The following is a 23746-nucleotide window of genomic DNA, read 5'->3' as shown; positions in this document are numbered from 1 at the left end:
TAAATCCTTCTAATTAAATTACACGGTTTCAGAAAATAGTTAAAATTAATTAAAAATAATTAATATATAATAAATATAATTTTTTTTAAATATACTCCTATATATAAATGAGTAAATATAAAAAAGTAATAGTGAGATAAATAAAAAAATATTAAATACTTTAAATTAGAAATAAAAAAAAGTAATAATACATTAAATACCGAAACAAATTCAAAAAAAAATCTTATAAAAAAAATAAACTCATTTAAAAAATTAAATAAAGAGGAATAATATGGTTTTGGTCCTTCCCATCCCAACTACTATTATTGTACACGCACGCACCCTAGAGTAATAATTAGTGTAGCTGTCATCATTGTCATTTGACTCATTTCACTCATTTGTTAAGAGTGCGTACATGGGGGGACTCGGGAATAGTATTACAAAAATCAGTTGGTACTAAAAAACTAACTAGACAAAATAATATTTGACATGAATTTAAAGTTACGAAGCAAGAAGCTCAATGATGTCCCAAATGATGCCGGATTACTTTCTGGGCAAAATGACTTCAAAGCTCAAAGGCATGGAATGGAGCCTGTTTACAATATTTTATAAATAATTTCTTAATTATAATTTATAGAATAAAAAATAAATATATGAAAAGAATTTTATTTTAATTTTTGTGAAACGTGGTTAGAAGTATTTTTAATAAAGGATCCAAATATGGCCCTAGATTAGCTACCTTTTCCTGGTTTCTGACTTTTGCTTTTTTTTTATTCTTTAAATTTAAATTTAAATTTTTCAAAACTGACTTAAATAAGTTTTCTAATAAAATAAAAGTTAATATAATTTTTTGGTCTCTATGGTTTCATTTATTTTGGTTTTGGTATCTATAATTTCAAACAATAAATTTCGGTCTCTTAAATTCTTTTTCTGTTTATAATGTTAGTCCTTATAACTTAATAAGGACTTGAATCCATAATTAACGGTGTTAAATTTGCTTATGTGTCATTGACACAGTTTATTTTGCTAACTAGGCATGCTGGCATGGCATGCTGACTGGACATGTGATTCTAACTTTTTTTTAAAAAAAAAAAGCTCTCACTAAGAATCATCATCATTGGCATTGCATTCAGAATTTCCCTGGCTAGCTCTAATCGCGTCTTCCCCAGTCCCCACCTCTGGCCTGATTGAAATCACGATTTTGAGCAAGAAAGAATGAGAGTAGGAAGAACAAGTAGAGGCGTAGCTGAAGGTCAAGGAAGATTCTCTTTTACAACTACTCCCTTCCTTGAAACTAGTTTCCAATGGTAGTAATGAACTTCATGATGTTTATTATTATAATAAAATTTAAACCATTCAGATACAATTTTAATGTTATAGATCTGAAGTTTTCAATTAGTAAGTTTTAAATAAAATATACTTTTTAAAAAAGTTATAGTTAAGAAATTACATTTATTTTGGATTATGTACTAATTAAAAAAATATTTTTTTAAGAATGAAAATATTAAATATTAAATCTCCATTGTATATATTAAATTTGAATGGTTAATGCATGATAAGCATCATGCCAGTGATGAGTATTAAAACTGACTCCCCCTCTCCCTGTATCAAAACTGTTTTGGCCACACCCTGTGCTGATGAAGGGTATGTTTGGATTGATGTTGGATAAATCTGACTTATAATCCAACTAACTTTTATAACTAAAGTTAGAGTAAAAGTCAGTTAGTGTAATGTGATAAGTGCTTATAAAAAGTCTGTTGAAAAATTAAAAATTGTTTGGATGATTAATAGAAAAGTTAATTTAGTTATAAAATGATTGAAAAGGATATGAACTTTATTAAATAGTAGTGTTTGAAATTTTATGTTTTTAATGTGATAATAGTTTAAAAAAATACATAAAATTATTATGATAAAATATAAATAGTTTATTTGTGAAATTATAAAATAAAAATATTTGTTACGGAGAAAAATTTAAAAACACATTGTAGATAATTAATTAAATATACATAATAGACAAACATGAATATAAATTAAAATTCATTTAGTCTCTAATTAAAGTAAATAAAATCATATAACTAATTAGATCGTAAGCTTTGCACAATTTTTTTATAAGTCAGTTAGAAAAGTTGATTCAGATTACGTTGGATAAATCAGTTAGAAAAGTTACTTTTTCCTATAAGTCAATTAGAAAAGAAGCCTCATCTAAATAATTTTCTGAGTCACAATAAACCACAAACCTTAGTTTCACGTATTTTCATGTGCTTTTACCATTCCTAACGGCAGTCCAAACGAGTCCGAAAAGGACAAGACAAACAGGAAAGAGAAAAGACGTGGGAAAGCATCGGTTACTTGAGGAGGGTGGGTGGAGAGTAGTGAAGAATATCTATGCTCGGAAGAAAAGAACATTGTTTTAAAATTACACATATATATAAGGGAATAAACCACTTCTCTTTATATGTTTCAAAGTTATATATATATATATATATATATATATTATGCGCTTCTCATTTACCAAATATATTCTTTGCTTTTCAGCAATTTCCAGATAACTTTTACAAATAAACCACTTAATTCTTCTTCTTTTTTTAACCAGGGAACAAACCACTTAATTCTACTCAAAGTATACAGCGCGTTGACATTCCAATCCAAAAACCTTAGAAAATTTAATATATACTACTTCTACTTCTAAATATAAGAGCTAGTTGACTAATTTGAGTAGATTAATAAAATAAATTAAGTTACTCATTTGTAATAAATATGTGTTGTCTTTCCTAAAATATCCTTGTTAATCAAATATATTAGCTATGACTACCATTATTAGAAGGGTTATATTAAAAAAAAAGATAAATATGAGAGACAAATTAGATTAGAGTCTCATATTTAAAATCAAAATAAAAATCAAATAAAGTTTTATATCAAGAATGGGAGATAATAATACATATACACTATTATAGTTCTATCAATCAAAAAGCAATAGAGATCATGGCTCTGTTTATCTCTGTTTTGTATGAGAAAAAACGGAGGGAGCTCATGGGGTAGGTGCCCCTCTTTCTAAATCAGAGGGTGATGAGATGGAGATCATGGATGAGTCTGAGATTGAGCTGACATTTGGCCCCTAAGTTCTTACAACCGTATGAAAAAAAGTGAGATGATGAAGATAATGCCACCGCTGATTCGAGGAAGATGATGAATTCTTTTTTCCCATTTATTAAAATTACATATCCAGTCAGCCTGCCCAAAAGCGTGCCATATCAGCGAAATAAACAACGATTAATGACATATAAGCATATTTAACACTGTTAATTTTGGTTCAGGTTCTTATTAAATTACAGAAACTAACGTTGTAAGCAGAATAAAATTTAAAGAATCAAAATTTTTTTTAAAATTACGAAAATCAAAACCAAATTGAATGAAACTATAAGCATCAGACTTTATGTTAACCCTAAAATAAAAGTCACTTTAATTTTGTTAACATGTAAATTTATTTTGAAAGCACCCAGTGAGTCGTAATTGTCATCATAAAGTTTTCAATGGCACAATGTTTTTTCTCTCAACAATTTAAAAATATAGTAATATCACCTAAAATTAATAGAAGCACCGCACAAAGTAAATATATTTTTTTCCTTGCTGCCAACCACCAAATGGAGTTAATACACATCAAGGTGAAACTGCGATTCAACTCGTTTTCTACTTCTCTTTTTTTTTTTTTTTGGCGGTTTTTGGAATTGGAATTTTCAACAATACCCTCCTACCACTTTCATCCCTTTGCTTGTCACTGCCACCAGGAACAGGAGATACACGGAACCTTCGTCTTCTTTATATATCTCTTTCCTCCATCTTCAAAAAGAAAAAATGGCTTGGACACCATCCATGGAATCCAAATCGACTTCATGAAATTTAAAAGCCATTCAATCGAGCTCATGAGAGTAGTTTGATTATGGGTGTCAAATGGAAATAATAAGATGAGGAAGTAGCATATTTTTCCGGTCTTATTTATAAGTTATTTTATTAACTATCATTTAAAATTCAATAACTTTTCAACTTTATTCTTATTTAATATACATTATACGTCATGTAAACAAAGTTAGCGTAATAATAAAAGAAAAGTAAAATTGTACATTCATATAAAAAAAGTTTCTCAGTACTCTATAAATATGACAAAAAAATATCTTCTCTCTCTGCTATATAAATAAGACCATAAGAGGATACTCTAACATGGGAGTAGCTATTAGTGTGAACTTCCAATAGAAATTTCCCTCCAACATTCCACACGTCCAGTGTTGTGCACAGAACCTCAACAAAGAGTACTACGCAGGAGACCAAGATTTGAAGGACAGAGAACATCCACGAGGTCAGGTAGCCTTACTAGCCCCATCCACAGTGATCAAAGGTTCAATTGAAGATGATGAACCACGCCAGGGTAGCTCTCACAGGTAGAGTTAGCAACATGGCTTACCGGTAGCTGAATTAGAGGTGGCATGCCACCTAATCATATATAAGTCAATATTGGTCAAACATTTGACTTTGTCAAAATTATGCAACATCGCACTTATTTAAAAACGTTGGAAAGGAACACTACAGCTTGTTTGGATTGACTTATAAGTAGTTTTTTAAACGTGATTTACATAATACGAGGAAAGTATATAAGGAAAGTTTTATCTCGACTTACATGATCTTGTTTAAAAATCTGTTTTGAACGAAGCTCCAAACAAGCCCTACATCATTAGACACTTAAGGATATCGATTGTACTACCTCACCTCATTTATAAATTATAAATGATATTTTATAATTACAATTGGAGTATCTTGTTAAGTACTTTCAGGATAGATTTGCCAATTCGTGGTAGATCTAACAATTAAATTATGGCTATTTATGATGACTTCAAAGTTCAACTCAGAATCATAAATCTTTTTAGTAAAAATTAATCCCAAAACATTGTTTCTACCAAATCTAGTTTAGACAAACGTAACGTCAAATACCTCCTCCATCGGACTATACCCAAATATAGCACCAGTTGTCAAAATACAGACGTCAAAGAAGCTGTCTGTGTCTAAACTCCCCCCCCCCCCCAAAAAAAAAACTCTTAATTAAATATTTTGTAATGATAAAATTATTTATTAGGGATTGAAAAAAAAAAGGATTTTATAAACGATATCAGTTAGAAATATTTTTTTAGTAGTGTTTATTGCTAATAAACATTCTCTATTTATTTCATGTTTGTAATTTACTTGTGTTTTGATCTATTGTAATTTTTTTGGAAAATTAATATTTTAGTCTATGTAATTTTAAATCAGTCTTTGAAATTTATTCTCCTCAACTCATTCTTGAAATTTTAGTCATTTAATTTGCTAATTTATGAGTCCTTAAGCCTTCAGAAAATTTCATAAAATCACATGGTACTTTAAAATTTAAGTTATAATCAAATAATAAAACTCAACAAATTTTGACCCAAAAAAAGAACTCAACAAATTGAAATAAATGATTAAATCTTATCTGAATTGCACGTAGTTGAAGTTAAATTTACAACTGATTAATTTTTTCTTTTGAAAAATAATTGGAGATTTTGTTTATCGTCAGCACACTGCTCAAAGCCTCAAACTAGAGAGGTTTTTCTGCATAGTCTTTGAAGAAAATAATACAAGTTTAATTTTAAAAGAAAAACATAGTTATTGAAAAGACTTTAATCCTGAATACTATTGGCCGGTCAGCATCTAACTCCAAGTAAAAAAAGTAACTCAGGAGTACTTCAAATTATTTTTAAAAAAACAAAAAAAAGTTCTTGCCCAGCTAACCCTATTGCCAATAGCGCCTTTTTTCCTAACGGTCAACTACTTGCCATAACGTGCCGCAAAGGCGCCAATCATTCCATCCGGCCACTGGATTAGTTGCGCTCAAAACTGCATAGTTGAGAAGTTAGGGAGGAGAAATTAGATAAATTATTAAATTCTCATAAATGTGATACGGTGTCTTAAATACTCCTATATAATATAAATTATAATCCACCTATTTCTTATTATAAGCAATAACTATCAAAATATACTTGATTCAAAATGTTAATTAAATTTAATTGAAAACAATAAATATGTAAGATATATACATATTTTTTTTAATTATACCCTTATTTGTAAAGTGAGTATATGGAAGATGATGAGTAAAAATTTATCATAAAAAAAAGTGGCATATATTTAATTATGGGGGTAAAAATGGAAAGAAAAATTTAAAATTTCTAACAAAATGGATTTGTTTCTCATATTCAGGATTGTTTATTATAAAACAGATTGTTTACTATAAAAAGGATGGAGAAAGTACTACTTCCAATCCTTAATATGAAAGCTAGATAACTAATTTGTGAATATTAATAACATTAATTAAGCTAAATTATTTATGTCTTTTCTAAAATATCTTTATTATTTATGTGTATTGAAACAATTCTTATGATCATAATAGAAATTACTTGGGAGCAAGTTAGATAAATATAAGAGACAAAATAAAATAAAGTCTTATATTTATGACCAAATCAAATCTCCAACTTACTTATACATTTACAAGTTAGATAAATTAATTTGAGAAGAATGATGAATATAATAAATAATATGGATTAAGAGGTTATATTTAGATCAAAACAAACTACATAGCCAACTCTTACAATTATGATGGGAGGGGTAACTCGCTATTTTAGTTTCATTCTATTTATAAATCCGATTGAGATGTTTTCATTATCACAGTAAAATAATACAATGAAATCTTAATTACATCGAATTGTAATAAAATAAATCAGATAAATTTTGCTATATAATTTTGGCTATACAATCCATATTCAAGTTTATATAAATCAGTATAAGTATTTATACCCTCCAAAATCAACATTAGACAATTTATTTTCGGCTTGATAAAGTTATAAAAGGTCATTTCATATGCATTTTATATTTTTTAAAATAAAATATAAATTTTATTATTGCCTGATGTCATATTAAACAAATGCTAATAATAATTCCATTGTATTCTTAGCCGCTTTCTCTGTTTCTTCAACATACTCTCAACACTGAACTCGTGCTCTATCTGCTCTATCTCTGTCTTTCGCTTGACCCCGAAGCTTACCAAGTATAGTTATTGACTATGGCAATTCAGAAGCTTGCGTTGATCTTCAAAAACCCTCATAATGACGACGAGTTTCTGCTCGTTAAACAGTCACACCCGCCAAAATTTGATCACCAAGAGTACGATTCTTACGTCGATTCTGATCTGTGGGACTTGCCCTCCGCTCAATTGAACCCCCTGCAAGGAAAATCCGGGTCTCAATGTGTCGTGGAAGTTGCAGAATCGCGTTCGGAAGAGATTGATTTGAAAGAATTCGACTTACGCTCGGCTTTTAACGAGGTCGTGCTTTTGAGCATGGAATTATTGTTTTTAATACTTTGATAGTAAATTTTGTATTTTTTGTTTCCGTTTGTTTGCATGCAGATCTTTGAACAAATAGGCTTTGGGGCAGTTGAAATGGGAGTGTGGAAATACTACAAGTATGTGAAGGAACCTGCATTTGGACCTGACTTGCCCATTCAAACGGTCTTCATCACGGGAGTATTGCCAGCCGAGGACCATGACTTACGAGGTTTGTTGCGATTATCATAGACTATCGGCTGCTGACTATATCTTTTAAAGAAATTACCTAATGGCTTTACAGCCTTGCATTAATTTGTGCTCATGCCTGGTATGCGCCGATAAGCTGGTTCATCCTGTTAGCCTTCGATGTTGATTTAGTTCTTTGGAGAAATTTCAGGGAGGACTGATTTCTTACAAAAACACAAGTTATTATATTTTTAACAAGACTAACAGCGAAAGATAATGTTTGGCCTTCAGGTTAGCATTGTGAAACTTGTATCGGTTTGCATCGATTGCTTGTAAACAGTTTTCTAATCACAATCTCGCCCTTTATTATTATTTTTAGATGATGCCACTATAGAAGTCTTATTTCTGATTGTATTCAAAAGTTTTGTGTTGTAAGATAACAATTTGGTGTTTTTTATAATATAGAACAGACATAAAAGCCTCATTTGGCGCTTGGCAGCTTACGGTGACTTCTCTGGTTGCAGAAGAACAGTTAAATATGGGGGAAATAAGATGGAAAGATATGGGGTATATAAAATAATAGGCAGGACGACAGAGGAAATATAGCAAAATGCTGGGTTGATACATTTAGGAAAAGTTTGGGAGATATGGGACCATAATTGGTAATAGCTACGAATATGATACTGATTTGGTTGGTAATGTCCAAATGGAAGATAGGAAAGTAAATCTGCCTTACGGCAATTTTAGTCCACTGATAAGGCCTTGTTATCATAGAATTTATAGAATTTATGAATGACGTAGTTAATTTAAACGGACTGTGACTTGTTGGATCAGTATCAATGTTTTCACTTCATTCATTTTGACTTTTTTCTTCTTCTTTTTTTGCTCTTTGACTTTTACTTTCTATATTAGTTTGTTGTAAACTCGTATTAAAGCTTATTCTTTGAAAAAACTGGTTTGTTGACGACAGATTGACTTATTCTGGTAATCGTCATGCAGATATATGTAGATGGATGTCTGTCCAGAGCTGTCTTAACTGGCTTTTGGAAGTAAAACCATCTAGCAAACGTGTTGGACCATTGGTAGTTGTTAGTCTTATAAATGACTCATTAGGTTCTGCGAAGTGGAAAGTTCCTCCAACCATAGGTTATCAGGTTTGCTTTCTTTGAATTTTGTCTATTGTCATGGCGGGGCAAATACTAGACATTACAATAAATAAATACATAAAAAACCATTCATGTAGTACAAGCTAAGCTTTTACGAGTTAGAACAAGAATTTCAAAGGCCAGTGAGTCACTTTTTAGGCAGACTTCATCCTAAACAATTATGAGTTCAACCTCCCTCTGCATTGCATTCAGAGCACCACAGAAAAGGAGAAAATCACACTTTTTTTTTTTGCTTTTTTTCCTTTGGTGCTAATTGCTAACATTAAGTAAGATCTTAATTGAGATTTAATAAATGGGTTTACTGGTTTTCAACCTCATATTGGCTTCCAAATGTGGAAATGAACATCCTTACATGCCTTTACGATGTTAATGGGATAACTATCTCATCCAGGATGAGCCATCTGTTGAAAATACCACATGTAGTGCTAACATTGGGCAAGATTCACAATTGAAAGTACCACTGCAGTTTAATATTGATTTTATAATGAACATGGACAGAGCAAGTTCTTTTACCTATGAGTTCATATTGTTTAATATTCTGATGCAAAATGAAGATTTACTTATTTATTTATTCATAGGAGTATCCTCCTGGTGTTGTGCTTATACCTATGAGAAGTAGGACCCAAAAGCCTTTTCACACGACAAACTTGGTGGTATTTGCCCCAGACGATGTTCCAAGTGAGTCTGGGGATAAAAGTTTTATTGCATGTGGAGATGCTCTGATAGTTGATCCAGGATGTCTATCACAGTTCCATGAAGAGGTAATTTCAAATTGCCTTTTCAGGTTTTTGTCCAACTCCTATTCTCAAGTGATAAGATTAACTTAAGTTCTGCTTGATTGGATTATGGTACAAACATATTTGCAAGATTGATCGTTGCCCACTGGTTCATGTGATTCTCCATCCTTGGACCTAATGCATTGGAAAACAAGAGAAAGTCTTGTATGCCTGTGTTTAGCTGACAACTTTTTTAAAGCTTGGATACCAGAAGATAGAACTGTTGAGACATCAAAAAATTTTTGGTGTTTCATTAAAATTTTAACATGATCATATTTGACTATGAAATATGAATCCATCTCTCTCCCTAAAAATGGTGGCTGGAGCTTACATAATCCGTTTTTGAAATTCTAACATATTAGTGGCTTAAATTATCAGCTATTGAAAGTTGTTGCCACTTTGCCGAGGAGATTGATTGTCTTTGTCACTCATCACCACTATGATCATGTTGATGGTATGTTTTTGCTAAAAGTATGCTGAACAGTATTCTATTCTCATCAGACATGAATAATCCTATATTGGATATTATTATGCGTATACTCTTTCTATTCTAATTTTTTGCAGTCTCCTATGCCAGGTCTCTCGGTTATCCAAAAGTGCAATCCTGATGCTATTTTGTTAGCACATGAAAACACCATTCGTCGCATAAGCAAAGGTTGCAATGTCAAACTTTTTGTTTCTATTTTCTTTTCAGCAGAGTTTAGCGGTGACAATTTGCATTGGTGTGTAATTTCCTTTAAAGTGTGGTTTTTGGAAGTATTAATTTGATGGCCATGCTAGTATATTTTTTAACATTATTCTTGGTGCATGTGATCATATGAGCTTTCGGATTTCTCCTGTTAATTTTTTCTACTGTATCTCTCTTAAATTCATTTTCTTAATCTTGACAATTGAATGATATATTTAAGTTTGACTGGACTTATTGTTGTTACTGAGTGAATTTGGTGTACCTTTTTTTTTTTCGTTGGAAGATCTGGTGTACTTTTAACTATTCAAGTTAATAAGGTTTTTATCAATCTCTTTTACCAAGTTGTGTATGATAGTCGTTGTTTGATTAAGATAATAATAGTTTTTAAATTGTCTTCTTTTGATTTTTGAACTATCTAATGTGACATATTGAAAACATAAACATTTTTGTCCTGTTAATTTAGTCTTGCATGATTACAGATGACTGGTCACTAGGCTGTACCTCAGTTTCTGGAGATGAAGAAATTAACATATGTGGTCAGACATTGAAAGTTATTTTGGCACCGGTATGATTGATAGCAATTTTGTGCTGTTCACTTTCAGTCAGTTATATCTAAGGATACAGCATGTCTGAGTGAAGCATCTTCCATTTTCTAGATCTTAAGTGCTGATAAACATGATAATGTTTTTTTGAGAAGTATGACTATGGCAGCGCTACTCCAGCTCTTTACTTTAAGAGCAAATCACATGGGCCATGTATCTTTCTAATAAAATTTTCTTTTGTGAAAAATAATTTTATTCACTGTAAAATTTCTTCTATCTTCTAACGAATGGCATTTTCTCTGATTCAGGGACATACAGATGGTCACATGGCGCTACTTCACGTGAACACTCATTCATTAATTGTTGGTGATCATTGTGTGGGGTGAGGTTCCATTGTATTCCAGGAAACATGACTAAGCAAAGACTGAGGTCTAACTATTACGTGCACGTGGACATACAAGTTTCATTTGCATGTTTGTCATGTACTACCTCTGGTTCTAATTATAAAACATCACTTATAGTCTAAAAACGAGATCTTATAAATAAGACTAGAGGTAGTATATTTCAATGAAAGTAAAACCGTACAGAAACATTTCCTCAAAAAGAAATAAAGAAACAAAGAAAAGAAAAGAAAACTGTCCAAAAACATTGAATGCCTCATCTGAAGCAATGTCTTGATGGATTGCTCTCCTTCACTATGTTGGGCAATCTATTGCATTGCTTTTCTCAGTTTGGTGGGTGAAAGAAACTGTATTTTGTTCTAGTTTGTTACAAGCTGAAATTGTGGGAGTATTCAATAGCCTCTTGGAACTTCCATTATTTGTACTGCTGGTTGACCAAGACAGATTATGATTTCAGCAACCCATTCAATTATGGTATCCGGCTAAACGTCAAAGGAGGAAAAAAGAAAATAAGAGGAAAATGGAAAAATCTATGGGACAAGTCTATCATCTGTGTTAATGGTGTTGGAAGCTTCAACTATCTAATTTGCATGCTTCCAGTGTGGTCACATTGTTTACTTAGTGTCTGGTCTGTCTTTGTCACGTATTAACCTATCTTTTACGTCACCCTTTTGTAGTTCCGATTTATTAGTTGATTTACTTTATCTTATATGTCTTTTAAGCTAGCCTCACAAACATGATAACTTGTTTTGTTTCAGCCAAGGAAGTGCTATCCTGGACACAACTGGTGGGGGTAATATGACTGTAAGTGTAAATCGAGCTAGTGATGTTGGACTGATTGCCTCCATTCTTTCTATTTATTACATTTATGGACTCCCAGTAAGAATCAGTCTCTGCGTTGCTACATTCAACTCCACTAAAGTGCAAGGGTGCACTCAATTAAGAAAAGGGAAAAGATATAATTTAGTGGTTAGAATTTTTATGCTACCTCCAGTCTTTAATATAAGAGCTAGATAACTAATTTACAAATATTAAGAAAACTTGTTAAATTAGTTATTGGTAATGAATGGTGTTGTTTTTCTCAAAATATCCTTGTTAATCATGTGTATTAGAATAGAAATTCTTTAACATGCACAATCATCATGGGGACTACTTTGAGAGAAAATGAATAAATATGGGAAACAAAATGGATTAGAACCTTATATTTAGAGCCAAATTGAATCTTTAACTAACTCTTATATTTAAGACCAGAGGTAATATTAAAATATTCTTTCACTACACTATATTTCTTTAAGATACAATACAGTCACTATTCTTCCAACAGTCATAATACACTCTAAATTGTTTCCTGTAACCAAAGAATATATGAATACTTGCATTTCTATTCATAAACATTTAGTTTATATAATATTGTGGCATCCACTTCTTATTAATAATTATACTCTAGCGCACATAATACTTGCTTAGAAGCTATAGGCTATCTTTCCAATATAGCAAGATTCATCACTTTATTGGGTGTTAAAATTTTAAATTTCAGAGAACTTACAATTTACCACAACTTTGAACTTTATGCAGACTGCATTTTCCACCAAGATTACTGTGATATGATGATGCATTGCTTTAGCTTAATCTATTGTTATTTGCAGGAATACTTCAAAACCACTTACAAATTCCTTGGGCTCTCTCCACATTCTTTAATACCAATGCATGGAAGAATAAACCTATGGCCAAAGCACATGCTGTGTGGTTATCTCAAGTATGAATCATCAATCATCTTTGGCTGTAGTTTTGAGGGGTACAGGGAGTGAGGAGTGGATATGGTTTTTGTGTTGACCAAATTACTTTCCCTTAACTAATTTTTCATATGGCTACAAGGTTCAGCTGTGAGGAATGCTATTTGTTGTTGCAGGAATCGTAGGAGCAGAGAAGCAAATATCTTGGCTGCAATTGAAGGCGGAGCAAGAACAATGTTTGACATTGTAGCACGCGTGTATTCTGATGTTGACCGTAGGGCCTGGATTCCTGCATCGTCAAATGTGAGGCTTCATGTGGATCATCTAGCCCAGCAAGATAAGTTACCGAAGGTAGTTGTTTGTTTCTTATTGCTGCTAATAGGTGTTGTTACATAATGACAGCCTTAAAATAACATGGCTTAGGAAGCTCTATTTATCATACATAAAAAGAAGGGGAAATTTTATGACCTAAGTAAGCTCTACCAATTCAAACTTTCTGCATTCGTTGGGATTTTAGTACCTCCCAACGACTGCTAATGTATAGTTTCTCATGTATGACATGCCACCTGGGTTTATGGTTGAAGTGGGTGAGAAATTGGGTAGATGTCAGGTTCAAATTTTGGTGACAACATTAATTGTGCCCAAAATAGATACGGGTTATCTATGAACAATTCTACTCATGTCTTGAGAAAGTTGTTCACCAAGCATGTATTATCTTCCAGATTGAATAATGCGTGCGCAATTTCTGTGAGACTGTGCAGGACTTTTCTCTAGAAACGTTCAATTCCAGTTTGGGTGCATTTGTTGACATGGTGGGAAAGCTCTGATTGGCCCTATTGACCACCCATTAGCCTCTTTCATTGTATACATGTATCTGCAAAATTCATAATTTCAGTTGCAATATCCCTTGGAGAGGGAAACTTTCATGCATTAATCATCAATATAAAAATACATTGTTCATAAGCCATACATGGCATGACTTATTTCTGAAACATATCTAGTTGTAATAAAACTCTTGTATCATTATTATAAAAGGGGATTGTGAAGCTTGGGTGAGTTATTATATATTCTAACTGACGGAACATAATGAATCTTCCTGCATAGGATTTTTCGGTTCAGAAGTTCCAAAACACCTGTGGGCTGCATTTTGTTTCTCGCTGGATATTGGCTTACATTACTGGTGGTTTCCGTATAGAGAAACCTTCATTTCTGATTACTGGGGCTGTGGCTATGGCTGCGGCTGGCTTTGCTGCGTTCTACTCAGTCAAAAAAGGAAGCCGCCCAAGTTGACAATGAATGATCAGAGAACCTCGAGGCTTGAACTTTGGTGATGTAAAGCACATGCCACTAACTAGATCACGTTTTTCACTCGTGAAATTCCGTTTATCTGATATAGCACCAGGACACCACCAACGGTCTTCTTCAATAAGATGAGTCAATTTCATAGGTTCACCTTACATGGCAGTTTCTCCGCTTCTCACCAGGTCAAGTGTAATTTTCACTAATAATTGTGTAATCTAAAAGTGGGGAAAATGTAGAGTAAGTTTCAGTAGTTGCTATTAGAATTTTTATTTTTGAAAGAATCAACATGGAGAGTTTTAAGAAAAATATTTAATTTTAAAAAACAGGGTCGCAAATGCTTTAAAAAATTTTGATGAAAAAATGATTCTAATTTTGAGCAAAATACACTATCTTTCTATTCCATAATTAAATTATTTTTTTATTTTTAAGACATATATTAACCTCTATCTCTGTTAAAATCAAAAGTTACATCACCCAAACTTTATTTTTAAAATGTGAGTTACGGTCTAATTTTGCCTCAAAAATTTTTGCATAGAAATTATAGGTATCTAGAAGTTTTTTTTTTAAAAAAAAATTTAGTATTACCTTAGAAGTGTTAAAAAAGGAGACGTTTGCTACGTCGGACCGTGTGCTACGTCGGACCGTGTGTCGTGTTTTTCGGCCCTGGGCTCTTGTGATCTCAAGTTTCATTGTTTCAACTGAAATTTGATTCAGCAGCTGGGCATTAATATTTAGAGCCAAGGGTGTGGTCACCAAAAACATCGCTTGGTACTAGATTTACAACGTAGGCATTGTTGCTTTTGGTTTAACACAACGAACCCAAAAAAAAAAAAAAAAACACCAAATTCTTGTTCCCAATGAACATGAATCCCTTCAAAATATTTTTAAAACACGAAGTTATATATATTAACACAATTTCAACTAAAATACGACATCAGACTCTAAAATACAACCTCACCTTCTAACTTTTACACAATGAGATGCAGCACATTCCAAACTAAAACACATTCATAACAGCCACTACATATATGACATGTTTCAAAAATTTCAGCCTCCTTCAAAAATCAACATTCTTTTTTTGGGCTGATTCAAAAATCAGCATTCTCTTCCTTTATCTTCTCCACCTTACGCTACATTACTAAGTTGGATTCTCAATGGGTTCAGCAAACCAATCAAATTAATTGCATCCTCGACAGGCACTGACCTTATAATTTGGGCACCTAACAAACCTTCTACTATAATTTTGCTCCTACCAAAAAGAATTGTCACATAATCTCCACTTATGCATCCTTCACCACTCCTTTGACCTACCGTTTGCCCACAATGTACGAGGAGGAACTTCTACTAGAAGCAAGTCAAAGCCTTTCAAGTATGGGGGATCAACGCCTTGCCTTGCAAAGAAGGTAAGAGCTAAACATTCTCTCATCTTCAACAAATCTCCTCTGAGCCTCATTAGCTCTCCTTTGCCTGACATCCAATGTCCGATTACCAAATTAAACGGCGTTAATAACATGTCATCAAGCTTAACACCATTAACACAAGTACCAAAGTTTCAGACGAAATAAACATAAAGGATCAAAGCTTTCAGTTTGAAATTTACAGCATCAGAGCTAACAATTACATTAGCCTTTTAATTAATCATCCTTTAGGCTTTAGCCTTATTTGTTCATCATCTCTTTCTATTAAATGTGATGGTGGACTCCTTTTTATCATATATCTTTTCTTTGTTACTATCTCCAGTCCTAATTATAAAGACTTCTTTGTGACTACAAATAAGATCTTATAATTACGACCAAATGTAGTATATATACTTTCTCTTCTCTTTACAACCATAAAAATTAAAAATATATTTAAAATTAGCATAAGTTGGATTTTAATTGAATATGTGGGGTTTAATTTAGACTATTCATTTTATTCAGTCATTTCTCATCTTTAAAAGTTTAAAAATAACACCCTCAACTTTCATAACTTGACATTTAGCTCCCTACCGTTAAAGTAGCCATTAAATCTATCGGAATAGATGTCATGTTAGATTGTTTAAAATTATTTATTAGATGACATGTAATCTTTATTACTTTGTTAATTTATCCTAACTCAAAAATCATAATTATATTAAATGGTATTTTTGTGATTCTACAATAATAATCCCTAATTCCTAGTCTTACTCACCTAATCGTCTTCCTCTTTCAGCCTCCCCCAATTCTCAGGTCCTTCATGTTTGCAATACCTTCTAATTAATCATCTTCTCCATTCTAAAAATCACCGTCATCACATCCTTCTTTTAAATCTAGAATCTTTTTTTGTGAAATTGTTTTTTTCAATGGAGACGAAGCCACCCAGCGAAGATTCAAAGATGGATCACGCTCAGTTGTTGTTCAATAGTCATTGCTCACTATCTTCCTTTCTGTCTATCTGTTGATTGTAGTGGGTGAATTTTGGCGGGTTGAAAATTTTGTTGGGGGCAGTGAGACAAAGATAATGAAGAAAATCATTTATACTTCGTCATTTTTTTAGGACAATCAACTGATAGAATTGTTACATTGCTAATGAGAACCAAGGGAGAAGAGTTATATTGTGAAGAGTGAAGACGATTTTTGGAGTCGAGAAGAATAAAACAATGCAAGTTGGTAGGATTAGGGGAGACTGAGAATTGGGGATTACTATTAGTAGAATCACAAAAATACCTTTAAGTGTAATTGTAAATTTTAAGTTGGAATAAATTAACAAAATAATAAAAATTACATATCATCTATCAAGTAATTTTAAATAATCTGAAACGGCATCCATTCTGTTAAATTTAACACCCACTTTAACGGTAAGGGGTTAAAATGTGAGTTTTGACAGTGGAGGATGTTATTTTTAAACTTTTAAAGATGAAAGAGGTTATGTGCAATAGGGTTAAAGTTAAGGGGAGTGATTTGTATTTTGGCCAAGAAAAAAAATTATTCCATGCCATTTCAATCATTATTGAGTGTATTTTTCAAGTCACCTATTTCTCAACTTAGTTAATAGTTATGTCTTCTACTTTGCAGCTGCACTGATAATTGATTCAAAAAATTTGTCCAGGTTAAGCATTTGATTTCCTCATCAGACAATTTTTACCTGTCAGAAAGACCCCTTGTTAAAACAAACAGCAGGCTCTTGTCAATTCAAATGTCATTATTAAGCATCTCGTCGCATTATTTTTTTTTTTTTTTTGGCTTTTTTATGTATTTCTGACAATATTTATTTATTTTTCACTCTCTGGTGCCCCTGTTTTTGAAATGGGGTTATTGTATTGTATCTTCATATTTTTATATTGTTTTCTCTGTTCAAAAAATAATTAGATTTTTTTTTTGAAAAAAATATGAATTGTATTTTCAATTGACCTTTAATTATCACTCATCAGTGAGTTGCCTGATTTTTCCAAGTCACAGTCTTTGGGTTTACTTGTTAGAAAATGAAAAATGCTTAGAGAAGACACAAAGTCTCCAATTAATAAGCTTCCATGTGCTCTTAGTTGTCTTGAAAACAAACTTATAGTTGGCCAAATATCAACCTTCATTCTCGGCGTTCTATATTGTATTTTTTATTATTATCATTGCCAACATCTATTTTTTTATTTTTAATAAAAAGAAGGAAAAATAGCAAATAAAGACTCTCAATATGTGAAATTGTTATTTGGGACTCTTATTTTGAAAAATGGCTTTAAAAGACCCAGTCTCGTATTGTAAATATAAAATCTTAGTAAAATGTCTGAAATCACAACTCAGGTATGTCAAATAACAAGTTAACTATGAGAAATTTTCACTTTAGCGAATGACAACTTCAATAGACCAAATCACAATTTGACTGAGAGGCATTTTAGATATTTGACTAAGATTTCATATTTGCAATATGAAACTGAGTCTTGTGAAGCCAATTTTCAAATTGAGAGTCTCAAATAACAATTTCACATATTAGAATCTTTATTTACTATTTTTCCTAAAAAAAAAACCCATAAATTTGGCGTGCTATATTGATATTCGTGTTCAACATCCATCTACTGTTAAATTTCTTATTTAAGTTTTTTCACATGTAATAAAAAATTTAAGGTTGTAAAACGTCGTCTCTGAAATACAAAATCAAAGCAACGTTATTTTTTTGTAAGATTTTTATTAAAAAAATTTTAATATTACTTGAGTCCGCTAAATTACGACTGCATACTAAAGGAATAATGCCGTGAAGGCAAAAAATATTATTTTAACTAAATATTTTGACCGACTAACGACCAATCATTGAATCACCGTCATTCATGGCAGTACCAGAAATTAATAAAAAAATATTTAAAATATTGGTTCTGTATATTATTTTGGTTATTTTTAAAAGTTTGACAAACATACGTTTTTTCCAAAAAGGCTTCTTAGAAAAATACTACGTTAGGCTCTTAATATAAAATCTTATTTAACTTTTATTTTAATTTTAATTATAAGATCTCAATCTATTTTGTTTCTCATATTTATGTATTTTTTTTAAGGTAATCCTTCGAGTAATAGTAATTCTAGTTAATAAACTTGATTAGTAAAGATATTTTAGGAAAGACAACACTTATTTATTACAAAAAACCAGCTTAACTTATTTCCTGAATCTCTTCAAATTAGTTAACTAACTCTTATAATTAGGATCAGAGGTAATACTTTATATGAAAAATAAAACAAATAGAATCAGAAATTGATTTAGTTATAAATGAATTCACAAAAAACAAATTTTGGTGATAATTTACAAAACGTTTCTTTGACGGATTCGTAATGACGCCTCTCCTGATTTTTTTTTTTTGACATTTATTCGTTTAAAGAAGGTGTTTTTTAGTTAACAAATAAGTTTGTTGCTTTAAATACATTTTAAGGAATACTCAGTATTTTTTAAGAAAATAAAAATTACTTCTGGAATCATATTTAATTTAGAAAGATGATTATGGTATTTTAAGAAAAATGTGTCACATTTCTTATAATTAACTAACTTACCTAACTTCCTTAATCTAATCAAATTAGTTAAATGGGCCTTATATTAAGGACCAGATAAGTATTTGCGAACTTTTCTGAACAAACTTTCGAAAAAATTATAATTTACAAACCACATGTGATAATTTTTTTATATTCTGCATAAGAAAATTAATCCCACACAATAACTGGCTCGAAACACCATATAATGAATTAAACATTTTAGGTCACATAATTATCAATACGTAACATAAAATATTGAGAAAATTACACGATTCATAAATTATAATTACTATAATTATATTTCTTTAAAAAAATAATTTAGGAAGACAAGTAAACCAAAAACGTCAAAAACGTGTGGAAGAAGGAATAGGATTGGCTGCTCTTCCAAAATTCACAAACATCTCTCTCTCAAAAGTCCACATGTAACCTTCATCTCCGCCTTTAATCCACATTAACCCTCCTTAATTAAATTAAATTAACTTAAATCCATATAACTAACTACATATAATAAAAAAATGAAAAATTAATCTTTGGATCCTATAATTTTTGCTTGATTGTAATTCATTTCATCATAGCTTGCAAGAAATTAATCTGCAAAGCTGTTATATTGGACACGTTATGGTGGAATACCGTTTTCCATTGGATCTTGGAAAACCAGGAAGACCATCTCTTGCAAGAAATTAATTCGCAAAGCTGTTATATTTAATAAAAATTATTAAATATATTAAGATAGTTAATTTAAAAAATATTAAAAGGGGGCTTCAAAAATAGACATAAAGTGAGTCAGAAAGAGAGGGAGCCTCCTTCGCCTTCCCCTGCCTTCTTTGAAAGCCATCTTCAAAACACATGGATTTGTCTTCATCCTCTGGACTCTTAAAAGCTGTCTTCTTTTCCTTTCTTTCTCCATCACCAAACTTTCAGTTCAAATCCCTTTTTAAATCCTTTCTCGTTTCTCGCTTCCTCGTCATCTCCTTATTTGTTCTTAGATATTTTCTTTGCGAGAACAAAAGCCCATTATTTATTTCTCAGCGCCATTTTTATCTGTACATCTTCTCGTTAAAGATTCGTCGTCATCCCTACAAAAAGCCATTGTTTGACCATCCATTAGCTGCAACCGACTCAGTCCAATTCTTATGAACGAGAAAGCCTCCCTCCTTCTAGGGTCTCTTTGATTCTTGTTTTTCATAAACCCAGATAACAGAATTCAAGAATTTCCCTTTCTTTTCTGTTTCATATACCCAGTTACCCAGACAACCATGAAGACCTCATCAAATTCCCAGTACTCGTCATACTCTGTTTCCAAAGTTTTCAACCCTCAATTCCAAATTCTCCATTTTCTATCCTACTTCGGTCTGTTAGGCTGTGGAATAACTCTGGGAATCATTCTGAGTTTCTACATCAAAGGTTGCAACTTGAACCTGCAACTCACTCGTCTCTCAGTCTCTGAAATTTCCGCACCGCCAAGGCCTGAAATTTCCGACGAGACTCACGTGGGGCTGAAGAACTATTTGAAGCCGCCGGCTGTGATGCACGACATGGACGATAAAGAGCTTCTATGGAGAGCTTCAATGGCTCCGAAGATCAAAGAATATCCTTTTAATCGAACTCCTAAAGTGGCCTTCATGTTCTTGACGAGAGGCCCTGTGTTTCTGGCTCCCTTGTGGGAAAAGTTCTTCAAAGGCCATGAAAAGTATTACTCAGTTTACGTCCATTCGAATCCTTCGTACAATGGATCAGACCCTGAAAGTCCAGTCTTCCATGGTCGCAGAATTCCCAGTAAGGTTAGTCTGGTTCTTGCTTGCTCTGTTCGTTGTTTTTTTCAATTTTGACCTGACTTCTGAATATGATTCTAGAACAGATTAATCAAGGGTTTTATTTTATTTTTTTTATAGCATCAGAAAGTACCTAATTAATGCCTAATTTAGAAGAGTAGGGGCCTTGCTTAACAGAGGAAGTAGAAATGAGATATAGCAAAACGGAAGAAGGAGAGGGAGAGTCTGAGCTGATATTGGAGTAGTGAACAAGTGTTAGGTGTAAATTCAATTTGCTCCCCCCTTTCTTGACTTGTCTTTTTTTAATGTACTTTGCATGAAGTTTAAAAAGTAGAGGGAACCAAGCGTAACACACTTTTTTTTAGTCCTAAAAAGTGTGACATATTTTTATAGATACAACTCTTATTTAATTATGTGCAATTTGCTTTTAACTAGATGCTAAACAAAAAAAAAATATCTGTACATGATGAAAAATATATTGCATACAACTGAACTAAAAAATTTGATTTTTTTTTAGCTGTCCTTGCGCAATTAACTTTCTAATTAATTAGGATTTTTTTTTATCAATTTTCTCCAAAAATAAACTGTATAACATTTGTCATTTCTACTCATATCATGCCTTAGAAGTCATAGTCTGTAAAACAAAAAAGTTAAAATTTCTGGAAACAATATTTAATTTAATTTATGCACAAAACGCAGGAAGTGAAATGGGGAAGCGTGAACATGGTCGAGGCGGAGCGTCGTTTACTAGCAAACGCACTGCTTGACGTTTGGAACCAACGTTTCGTGCTGTTATCGGAATCCTGCATTCCTCTCTTCAACTTCTCCACCGTCTACTCCTACCTCATGAACTCCTCCGTCAGCCACGTCATGTCCTACGACGAGCATTCTGCGGTGGGACGCGGCCGCTACAGCCCCCGCATGCTCCCCCTCATCACCGTCGACCAATGGCGTAAGGGCTCCCAGTGGTTCGAAATGGACCGGGAACTCGCCCTCGCCGTCGTCTCCGACACTACCTACTTCCCGGTGTTCCACCATTACTGCAAGCGGTCGTGTTACGCCGACGAGCACTACTTGCCGACGTTCGTGACCATGAAGCACGCTGGCCTTAACTCCAACCGGACGTTGACCTGGGTTGACTGGTCAAAGGGTGGGCCCCATCCGGCAAGGTTGGCCAGGAACTACGTCACCGTCGAGTTCTTGAAGGCCCTGAGGAACACAACGTGTGAATATAATGGGGTTGAGGATAGTAATGTGTGTTACCTCTTTGCCAGGAAGTTCTTGCCTGACACATTAAGCAGACTTCTTAGATTTGCTCCTAAGGTTATGCAATTCTGAGGATACATAATACTAACGTTATATTTACTTATAGAAGAAGAAGAAGAAGCACAAATGTACATGAAAGGTTATGTTGCTAAAACCTCGTCAACAACAAATTTGTCTCAACGACAGCGTTACTGTCACGCATAGACGAGGTTGGAATTTAAGTTCGGTATCAACATGTTTGTGTACGTGAATATATTTAAGGAGAAAAATTAAAAAAAAATTAAAATTTATAAATATCAAATAAAGAACATCAACAAAATTTTTTTGTTATTTGCAAATTCAGTGTTGTTAACCCTATCATGTTCAGATGATTGTTTCATTTGACTCTGCTTGAAATTAGGATTAAATTTAACTATCATGTTCGGATGAGGTTTGAATTCAAAATCAGCATTAATATATTTGTGTGTGAATGTGTTTAAATTAATTGTCAAAAAATCACTTAAGCCATTTATTGTTTCATTTGATTCGTTTCTTTCAGTTTGAAGTTAGGATATACTCCTTCGGTCCTTAATATAAGACCCATTTAACTAATTTGATTAGATTAAGGAAGTTAGGTAAGTTAGTTAATTATAAGAAATGTAACACGTTTTTCCTAAAATACCATAATCATCTTTCTTAATATCTCATCTTCCTCTTCTACTTGATTATGGTTGAAGGAGCATCTATATAAGTAATTTAGAAAAAACTGATAAATATAATAAATGAGTATTATATTTAGAACCAAAACCAACTCAACAATCAGATTCTATATTAAAGACCGGAGGAGTAATTGGTTTATTATGTCTTTATACCTACCTATTAACTGAGATGTCGTTTGGGGCTTTAATAACTCTATTTAAAGAAAATTATCCCAAATTTGATGGATTTATTTGGTACTTTAGTGACGTGTTTTAATTTTATAACGATTCAGTAAATTTCTTCGCGTTTCAAAAGACGTACAATATTAGTTTTTTTTTTCTTCATGTGGTAATTAAACAGGTAACGATAACAATGACAATCAACCGAATCACTTATTTACTTTTATACAAATAGAAGGCTAGAGTTGATATTTTAAAAGTAAATCTATATATAAATTGGTGTAACAATAAATCTATTTACATTTATCTATAAGCTATAACAGTACATCTATATAAATCTTCGATAAAGTCGAATAAATAAGATTTATCTCTATTTACCATATAATAGCAGAATTTTTATTCAATTTTTCCCATAAAAAAATTCACTATTTATTTGTCATGAAAAACTACGTATTTTGTTTATTATTATGTTGTAGATTGCCTAATGTTACGTGATCGCATAATATGACAAACTTTATTCAATCATACAACATGAAGTGGCAAGTCATAGAAGAATTCAGGGAGAATTATAATGGGATATCAAAAAAAGAATTTAATTATTAAATTAAAAAAATCTTAATAACAAGTAAGCAATGTAAAACAATTGTTATTTCTTACTCTAAAATTTGTTATTACTTGTTTCTCAATTACTCCTTTGATCCTTAATATAAGACTTAATTTTTGAGTTAGTTTTGAT

The 23746-nt window shown here is 32.1% G+C and overlaps 2 protein-coding genes across 2 annotated transcripts; both read left to right on the top strand.

The window, feature by feature from the left end:
- The first annotated feature begins 6997 nt into the window (after positions 1–6997).
- LOC114716975 (uncharacterized) lies at positions 6998–14309 on the top strand. Its single transcript, XM_028902054.1, has 12 exons — positions 6998–7357; positions 7442–7589; positions 8546–8700; positions 9291–9473; positions 9867–9942; positions 10066–10143; positions 10656–10741; positions 11027–11100; positions 11878–11923; positions 12766–12875; positions 13029–13203; positions 13957–14309. The coding sequence occupies exons 1-12, from the start codon at positions 7097–7099 to the stop codon at positions 14140–14142; spliced, it is 1578 nt and encodes a 525-aa protein (XP_028757887.1). The 5' UTR covers positions 6998–7096; the 3' UTR covers positions 14143–14309.
- LOC114716977 (glycosyltransferase BC10-like) lies at positions 13348–22254 on the top strand. The gene is made up of 3 exons (XM_028902057.1): positions 13348–13429; positions 20366–20896; positions 21587–22254. The coding sequence occupies exons 1-3, from the start codon at positions 13403–13405 to the stop codon at positions 22223–22225; spliced, it is 1197 nt and encodes a 398-aa protein (XP_028757890.1). The 5' UTR covers positions 13348–13402; the 3' UTR covers positions 22226–22254.
- Positions 22255–23746: the final 1492 nt, after the last annotated feature.

Source organism: Neltuma alba, unplaced genomic scaffold (genome assembly GCF_004799145.2).
Source record: "Neltuma alba isolate B1F8T4 unplaced genomic scaffold, ASM479914v2 tig00011700_pilon, whole genome shotgun sequence".
Lineage (NCBI taxonomy): Eukaryota > Viridiplantae > Streptophyta > Magnoliopsida > Fabales > Fabaceae > Neltuma > Neltuma alba.
Note: the sequence above shows the minus strand (reverse complement) of the source record. Positions and strands in the feature narration are given on the sequence as shown.

Bases quoted from the DNA above. Each gene is read 5' to 3' on its own strand.
- LOC114716977 (XM_028902057.1), top strand. From the start codon at position 13,403: ATGTATGACATGCCACCTGGGTTTATG. The intron at 13,430-20,365 runs GTTGAAGTGGGT...CCAGTTACCCAG, and splicing joins ACATGCCACCTGGGTTTATG to ACAACCATGAAGACCTCATC. The intron at 20,897-21,586 runs GTTAGTCTGGTT...CACAAAACGCAG, and splicing joins GTCGCAGAATTCCCAGTAAG to GAAGTGAAATGGGGAAGCGT.
- LOC114716975 (XM_028902054.1), top strand. From the start codon at position 7,097: ATGGCAATTCAGAAGCTTGCGTTGATCTTCAAAAACCCTCATAATGAC. The intron at 10,144-10,655 runs GTTGCAATGTCA...GCATGATTACAG, and splicing joins CATTCGTCGCATAAGCAAAG to ATGACTGGTCACTAGGCTGT. The intron at 13,204-13,956 runs GTAGTTGTTTGT...CTTCCTGCATAG, and splicing joins AGCAAGATAAGTTACCGAAG to GATTTTTCGGTTCAGAAGTT.